We start from the raw sequence: 8,299 nt of genomic DNA on the forward strand, positions 1-8,299 counted from the left end.
GGTGGGGGAAGCCCAAGAGCAGGCCTACTCACTTTCAGTTCTGTCCTTCGCCTTTCTCTTTCTAAACATACTGACCACTTATCAGCTGGTTCACAGAACTGCCGCTCTTCTTCTCTTCCCCAAGGCCCACTTTCTCAATAATTGCTGCTGGCCTTGCCTCAGTCAAGCCTCCCCCAACACCAATTAACATTATCCCAGAAAGGTGCGAGGCAAAACTCATTCTCACACATTTGCGTAAAGAGATAGGAAGGATTAGGATTGGGCAAATACAAATACAAATCCAGCAACCCCAGCGATGGTGAAAATTCATTCCTAAACCAAGAACAGCTCAGACTGATCCAACAGAAACAGAGAATTCTATATATTTGGCAAGTTCTGACAGAGCAAAAACAGAATGCCATGGCAGCCTCCAGCTGATTCCTCAATGAATTTGTTTTATAGACACATTTCTCTCTTAAAAAAAAAAAAGATACCAGCTTGTCAGTTTGTCTTTTTTTTTTTACAGTGACCATGTATATACACGATATAAACAATGAACAATATAAAACCACAAAGAATTATCTACAATCTACATACATATATATATATATATATATATATAATTCAGCCTGCTACTGCAAGTATATTTGAGATTAGTTTTGGTAAATGACAAGTCAGTTTCTCTTCAATAGCCTGTCACGCCCTTTATCACAGTTTCTTGTCAAATAGTTACTGGAAGATAATCGGACATTGCAGAAGGCAGCATCTTATCCAGAATATTTTACAGACAAAAGAGCAAGATTAACAGGCAAATCTCTGAAATAATTCCAAGTTTAACCAGGTTTAAGACAGGTATGCTGTGAGTTTTAGATAAAAGTAAAAAAAAAAATTAAATTCACTTTTTAAAAAAGTGGCATCCAGGTTACCTGGATTTGGGAATGGGTCCACCCTGGGAGACTTCAAACACAAGGAATCTCCTGTGCTGTTAAATAGATCATAGATCTGGAATAGGAAAAGCATCAATACAGAGTGTAATTAAACCTTTAAAACTACCTATTGGGTTGTTTGTTTGTTTTCATTAAATCAAGAATTTGGTAAACCAGCTGCGGCAATTTACTTGGGGAAATATGCTTAATCGGTGCAAAATCACGTTTAACATTACAACTTAAAATCAAAACACAGACATTTCTTTTGTAAAAAAAATCAAGGTTAACATGTATATTTGTTAACTAGCCAAAACACCAAATTGTTAATGTTTCTGATAAGAAAGTGAATTTCCTTTGGTTCATTTTTTTTTCTCAGCTCTTCCATAGAGATCTTCCAATTAAAAGAAAATAAATGTTACTGTTTCCAAGTCTAGTTTTGCTCAGGTTCCTGGTGTCCGATCATCATCCTGCCTGGTAATAGCCTTTATCCCCCTCAATGTCCACTTCCTGATCAGAATCCTCTGAAATCTCTGAGTCCAAATCTTCCTGGGAAGCAGGGGAGGGAGAACATTGTGTGCTATCCAGAGAGAGGTCTTTCGCCTGGTCACTGGGCAAACAGTTATCTTGTCTCTGATCACAGTGGTGGTCCGGATTTTCCAATTCCTCTTTTTTGTTTTGAGGGTTTTCCTATATAAAAGGAATAAAAATGGCAGTTGGATATAGAGTAGCGGGAAATGGGCTGTCTAACATTTTGGCTTTAGAATTCATTCTTGTTCTTTAATACTAAGCAGGTCTTGTTAAAAGTGCTCAGTTATTGGTAGCTTGCTGAGTTAGATTGTCAAAAGCTTAAAGTCTCAGTTTTGGGGTGAAAGGGTATGTTTAACACATTCAACTCTCCCTGGTAGCTCTAGCCTTCTCCATGGAAATTATTCTGTATCCACTTATCTATGTACATTTTGGTTCCCTCCCCTCCCAGTTGAAAATAAACTCCTTGAGGGCAGGGGCCATTCTCCTCCCCCACCCCCCACCCCCAATCTCCACATAGTTGCTTAATAAGTGCTTTTCGAATGAACGAAAGAATTTTAGAGAAAGAAACAAGCTGCCATTATCAAAGTGAAGTTAAAATCTCCCAAAGACTAAAAAAGTCACCAGGAGTATACTTCCATAATGGAATTGTGCTAATTGAACATTTCACATCAGCCCACTCCAGAGATTTCAAAATTGTCTGAAGAAATTATTTTTTTAAATAAAGATCAATGTAAATTCCCTCCTTTTTTTGCATTCACTAGATGCATTGGCATGGTTTATCCACTAATAAAATTTCCTTGACATTAAAAAATACCAGCACTGTAAAATGAATTAATACTTTCAAGATGATTAAGAAAAATCCAATTTACAATCTCTTCCATGGAGTGAAGTCTAAACAAGACAACATGTTTGAGCAGAGAAGTCAAAGCCACGGAAAAAAGGACAGCCCAGCTATAATGCTGGCAGTTTCAGGGGAAGGTCTTCGGCATTATGGGAAGATTCTTTGCAGAAGAGAGGCATGCAATGAGAGCCAGGTAGTAAAATAAATACAGAACTGGCAGCTTGCTCCTAACTGAGAAGAAAGTAGTTGCGGTTTATTTAAAATCTAAAGAAGAAAACAAAATAAAACAAAAACTTCTGGGGGAAGAATAAAAAAAAAAAACCTGCCCCAGAGATGAGTGAAAATAAACTCAAGGTTAAAATTGGGATCAAGCTCCCCACCTCCGTAGGGAATTAAATGATAAGTGAACTAGTTTTGCGATCATGTGTTGTTTTCTTTTTTTATGTGTTGTTTTCAAGAAGACAAAAGTTCTAAAATGTGATGCTTTCATGAACACCTGAAATTTTCCATTTTCTACTAAACTGGAAGCCACTCATAGGCAACAAAGTAGAACGGAGAACTCGGCAATTAATCAGGTAACTTTGATCAGTGCAGATTGCCCCAAATCGGTCCCGGATTCTTAACACCAGGAGAGCTTTGACAAACTCTGTAACCGAATTAGGGGGATAATTGCCTTTTAGCTCAATTCAACAATTCTATTCCATTCAACAAACATTAATTAAGCCACAACTATCTGTCCAGCGTGGCCCCGGCTGGAGATACAAAGAAGAGACCGAGTCCGAGGCCGCTTCTTCCAGCCTCCCAACTTCTGCAGAGCCGAGTCTCCCTAGGAAAAGCTTCAATTGTATTTGTAAAGCAGATCGAGTTTTTTTCTCTCATTTCAGAACCTCTTCCCCTTTATTGCCGGAATTAAGCAGGGCCGCTGGGGTAGGAGTTAAAAATAGTTGATATTTTCATTGTGTGTGCAGCCGAACAAATAGACTCCAAGGTGTTTGTTTCCTTCTATTTACCCACCAGTCCTGCCTGGTTTTATTATAATTGTGTCAATAGAAGAAACAATATTCTCCCCAAAGATAACTGCTTAAGTCATTTACTGGCAATTACTTTATCTTTCCTGCGTTAATTAGATAAACAGCATATGGGTTTATAAAACAATTAGCGTGGTCCTTTAATAGCCAGTGTGTGAAACCCCCACCGTAATGGCCATCGGAACTGACTGCATTAGGCGCTTTTAGCGTTAGTGCCGCCTGGCCGAGTCCTCCGGGATGCCAAAAAGACTGTTTGCCTTTTTAATCAAGGTGAAGAGGCTAAATAGCCCCGGGGATGACTTTTGCATACAACTCCGAATAGGTATCCCGTTAGAAGATAAGATCATTAAAAGAGTTATTGCTATAGCAACCAGACCGAGTCTCGTACCTGCTTCAGCCTTCTCCACTTGGCTCGCCGATTCTGGAACCAGGTTTTCACCTAGAGAGAGAGAAAAGGACCCGTTGCCACTTGTTTGGGATGCAGACCTTCTAGGGGTTATTTGGAAGTGGGGTCGGAAGGACACTGGGGTCCGAGGCCACAACTAGTAGATGCAAGACGGGTTGGGTTTGTTTTTTTTTAAACAAACTTCTGCAAAGCACCGTGGCTCACAACAGCTAGTGCCTGCGTTATTCTCTCCATTTTACAGATAACAAATAAAGCTTAAACTTATAGAGATAGCTTTAGATAAGTTAAATTAGTGGCAGGGTACCAGCTGTGCCCAGGTGCTGTTTCCTCCCCCCCCACACACACACACACATCTGCCAACTAAAGTATTTCATGGTTTATATGTAGGAAGTCAAGTTAACTCATATGTCATCTAAGGAAACAATTGTTTAACAAAGAAAATTAGGCTTAAGTGACTTGTCAATTAAGTTAGCAAGAGGCAAAGCCACAAGTGGTTCCTAAGATCTACCACTGTACCATAATGCATCGCTAATCATGGAAGGTACTTTGACACTGTCAAAATAATTTAAAAGATTTGAGCTACATATTTCTCCAATGTTCACCTACATAGGGCCTAAGAGTCTTAGATGAGGTGCTCTTAGCCTAAACCATCCCTTTCTGTCCTTTCATTTTCCCCATTCTGATCCACAGTTTTCCCAGAGTTCCAAGGTTATCACTTCTCCAGCTCACCTGCCTCTCGCTGAGTTGTAGCATCTTGGCAAGGCGCTTCCTCTCAGGTGGGGAAAGGTATTTCTGGGTCTCAAACTTCTTTTCCAATTCGATGGTTTGGTCATTGGAGAACCTTACTTGTCCTCCTTTTCTTTTATGTAGGGGCCTCTGCATGAAGGGGCCCCAGAGAAGGGGTTTGCCTATTGAGGAAGAAGGAAAAAGGTAGAGTCAGCGTAACCTTGACTACCCAAACCACTGAGTCTCCAGTCCTTCCTATATTTAAATAAGATGGTGGACTCCTCATTGGCCCATTTCTCCAGTGGTGCTAGGGGGAAATACAACATAATCTACACAGCAATTTGTATAAAGTGGTTTCTTCACAAAAAATCCCATGAGGCAGGTCATTCATTTGAGCAAAAATACCATTTTATTAAGGAGAAATCCGAGTTTCAAAAAACTAAAGTAACTAGCTTTATTGTCACACAATTAAGTGTGGATAGTGATTTCAACAAAGGGGTCTCCTGGCTCCAAATCAGGTTCTTTTGGTTGATAAGTAAGATGACCTCTCTCTCTCTCTCTCTCTCACACACACACACACACATTTTTTTTTTACTCAAGCAAATTCTGGGACTTTTCAATAACAATTTATTCAGACTTTTAGCTGTGTCATTCTTGACTCCATACACCACATAGTAAATCATAGATCATTTACATAGCAATTAAAAATATCTAATTTGAGACTTGGAGTCAAAAAATTAGGTTGTGGTCCTGACAAAGTCACTTACTAACTTAGCTAGTAACTAACCTGATTTCGTTTTAAGTCCCAATGGAAATCCCATTTTCTATAGGAAGTCATTTTTTCTCTTAATTCCAGTGATTTCTCTCTTCTAATAACTTCCTATTTATCTTATCTATACCATTTGTATATATTTGTTTGCTTGTTGCTTCCTTCATTAGATTATGTTATTTGAGGGCAAGGGCTGTCTGCCTCTTTTTGTAACTGGAGCCATTAGCACAATGCCTTCACATAGTAGGTACTTAATTGCCTAGCCGTATAATCTTTATTTGGCACGTAACCAGAACTCAATTCCAAAAGCAATGCATTTCTCTCCAATCCTCAGCTGGAATAAAGAGAGCATCTGTAAAGAGGGAATAACAGTATCTACATACTCCCATGAATATTTTGAGGAAAACTCTTGTATAAGATGGTATTATTTTTTTTTAATCCTTACCTTCCACCCTAGAATCAATACTGGATATCAGTTCCAAGGCAAAAGAGCAGTAAGGAATAGGCAATGGGGGTAAGTGACTTGCCCAGGGTCAAACGGCTAGGAAGTGTCTTGAGGCCACATTTGAACCCAGAACTTTCCTTCTGTCTCTGAGCCTGTCTCTCTATCCACTGGGCCACTTAGGTCCCATGCCCATACCACCATTCATCTGGCAAAGACCCTGAGGGGGGAGGGAGACGGCTCAAACACACCAGGAGGATTGGATCTCATACCAAAAATATACAAAAGTGGCCCGTTATACTGTTTCTTTATTAGCCGACATGGAGACAAGAAAAGTTTTCATAGGCAAAAAAATAAAGTTTCTCCCATAAAGGTCCCTCTGCGATTGGGGTTTGGTTCGCCTAAGGTCCAGGGTGCACCAAGACTTTTCAATCTTCGTTAAGTGTGATTCTTCTGGCTCCTCTGATTTCACACCAGGCTCTCTGAGGAGGCCAGTTAAAGCCACCCCTAGGGCTATGGCAACATTTCCGTCAATGTGTTTCCTGTTGGTCTATCTCGAAAAGCCCCATGCTTCCTTCTGCTCTTTCACAGTCGTAACCCAAGGAAACTCACTGCATTCTCTGTGCAAACGTCCTCCCCGAGTGCCAGCCTCAGGGGTCCTTGGGAGTCGGTCCCAGAGAACCTGGAACCACAACAGTAATCTAACTAAGGTAACCTGCTCTAACCCAAGTTTTCTCTGTAGCTGCAGAGAAGGGCAGCTATTTATGGATGCGCTCCTTTAATCTTTCATTTACCGGGATGGGCTTCGACAACCCCCCCCCCCCATTCCACAGGGGGAAAGTTAGCCTATTCTGCACACACAGACACTCACACCCGCATCTACGTTTTAACAATGCATCCAAGAAAATGTACGTAGACCCGGGCAAAACTGAGGCAAATTTCTTGGGACTGGTCCCTGGGCTTGGATTCACAAGAGTTGCAATCACTGCTCAACTGGCCAGCAAAAGGGCACGGGCCAATAAGCAGACAAAATTAAACGTAGCATGCTTGGGAGGGAAGGCTATTTGGGTTTTGGCCCCTCCAATGTCCAGGGATTTCTGCGCTCTTTGGTGTGTCCGTCCCGTCGGTCTGCGGCTGAAACCTTTGAAAATCTAGCATTGTTTTTCGAGATTTTGCTTGCGTCAGCCTACAGACTGGTGCAAAACAGCCTCAAAAAAAAAAAAATAGGAAGCAACTGGTTATTTTAGCTGCCATAAAGTCACATCCCACACAGAGGAAATGAACAATATCAGAAAAACGGATCCCGGCTATCAGAAGTCGAGTGTTTCCTGAATTTGTCTGTATTGAGGATGTCGATAAAATAATCAGCAGTGTGCACGACTCCCGGGGAAGGGGCTGCTCCATGCAGCCAGGAAAACACTTAACAGCTTCTGAAACCAGATTTACTCCTATCGAGAACTCAAGATTTCCTGTATGAACGGAAAGGGTCAGGCTCTTTTCGCTGCACAAACTTGTTGAACCAAGTCCAGCCTTGTAAGCACCAGGGCTGCCTAAAGCTATCAGTGCCGCAAGGGGATCTGGGTTCCCCCGAACCCACTTACTTTCGTGCACCATCTCCGTTCTCCCTGACCCCTCATAACTCGGCCCCGCCGCCTCCCACACCCATTCCCCCCAAGAACTGACTCCCTATAGCGAATGCAATAATAAATTAAGCTCAAGGCATCGAAAGCTTGTTGCTATAGTCCAGCGGCTACCCCGAGAGATACCCCGTGGGCCAGTCTGGTTCCGACCACACACTGCCACGCAGCTATTTTTCTTAGGGTAAGTGGGCGAGGGGCAGGAAAACCAATCTGAGTCACTAGTGTGGTCAGTCCCGACTGAGAAATAGCAAGACCGGAGGGAGGGCAGGCGGAGCGGGCCAGCCCCAGCTCCTTTCCCTAGGCCGCGCACACCGAAAGAGGCCGAGGCTGTCGTTTTCTATGGCTTTTTCTATAACTTTCAATTGCTTGCGCTTGCCCGCCCACGCCCTCGACAGGGACCAGAGCCTACGCCCCAGCGCTGTCGCCAGCGGGTGACACACTCCCCCCACGCTGCCCCCGGCCGCCTTACCCAGGGGGTCGTGCCGGAGCAGGGCGTGCGTGTAGTCGTTCACCGTCCGGGGGAAGGGGTAGAGAGGCCCCGCGAAGGTGCCCGCCCCATAGGTGGCGGCCAGCGCGGCCGGGTGATGGGAGAAAGCGGGGTGGATTGGCGTGGGTTCGTAGATGGGGGTCCGGTAGGTGGACACGAGGCTGGTGAAGGACGAGTTGGGCGAAGGCAGAGTAGGAGTGGGGGTGGGGGTAGGAGCAGCTGGCGGCAGCGGGGCCCCGGGCCCCCTCCCCAGGATGTCCTCGATGTAGAAGGGCGTCGGGTGCACGGGCTGCAGCAGTGGGGTGGGCGCATACAGGGGTACCCCGACAGCGGCCCCGGGCCCGGGATGCGGGTACTGCATGGCTGCCGCTTGGCTAGCTGGCAGCCCCTCTGTGAGCAGCCCTCCCGCCTCCCGGCGTTACATTTATCCGGGCTTCGAGCTCCAGGCGATAGGCTCGTCCGGCTTCGGGGTGGGGCCGCCTAGTCCCTGTCCCCTTCCTGCCGCAGGGCCCTGTGGCCAATGGGGC

The 8,299-nt window shown here is 44.1% G+C and overlaps 1 protein-coding gene across 1 annotated transcript; it reads right to left on the bottom strand.

Moving 5' to 3' along the window:
• Positions 1-337: 337 nt before the first annotated feature.
• On the bottom strand, positions 338-8,203 carry HHEX (hematopoietically expressed homeobox). The gene is made up of 4 exons (XM_001367244.4): positions 7,755-8,203; positions 4,438-4,616; positions 3,691-3,741; positions 338-1,592 (listed from the first exon to the last, which is right to left on the bottom strand). The coding sequence occupies exons 1-4, from the start codon at positions 8,131-8,133 to the stop codon at positions 1,368-1,370; spliced, it is 834 nt and encodes a 277-aa protein (XP_001367281.1). The 5' UTR covers positions 8,134-8,203; the 3' UTR covers positions 338-1,367.
• Positions 8,204-8,299: the final 96 nt, after the last annotated feature.

Source organism: Monodelphis domestica, chromosome 1 (genome assembly GCF_027887165.1).
Source record: "Monodelphis domestica isolate mMonDom1 chromosome 1, mMonDom1.pri, whole genome shotgun sequence".
In the NCBI taxonomy this organism is placed as follows: Eukaryota; Metazoa; Chordata; class Mammalia; order Didelphimorphia; family Didelphidae; genus Monodelphis; species Monodelphis domestica.

Coding starts and splice junctions, on each gene's coding strand:
- HHEX (XM_001367244.4), bottom strand. CDS start 8,133: ATGCAGTACCCGCATCCCGGGCCCGGGGCCGCTGTCGGGGTACCCCTG. Junction 4,617..7,754: donor GCTCCGGCACGACCCCCTGG/GTAAGGCGGCCG, acceptor CTTCCTCAATAG/GCAAACCCCTTCTCTGGGGC. Junction 3,742..4,437: donor TACAACTCAGCGAGAGGCAG/GTGAGCTGGAGA, acceptor CTCTCTCTCTAG/GTGAAAACCTGGTTCCAGAA.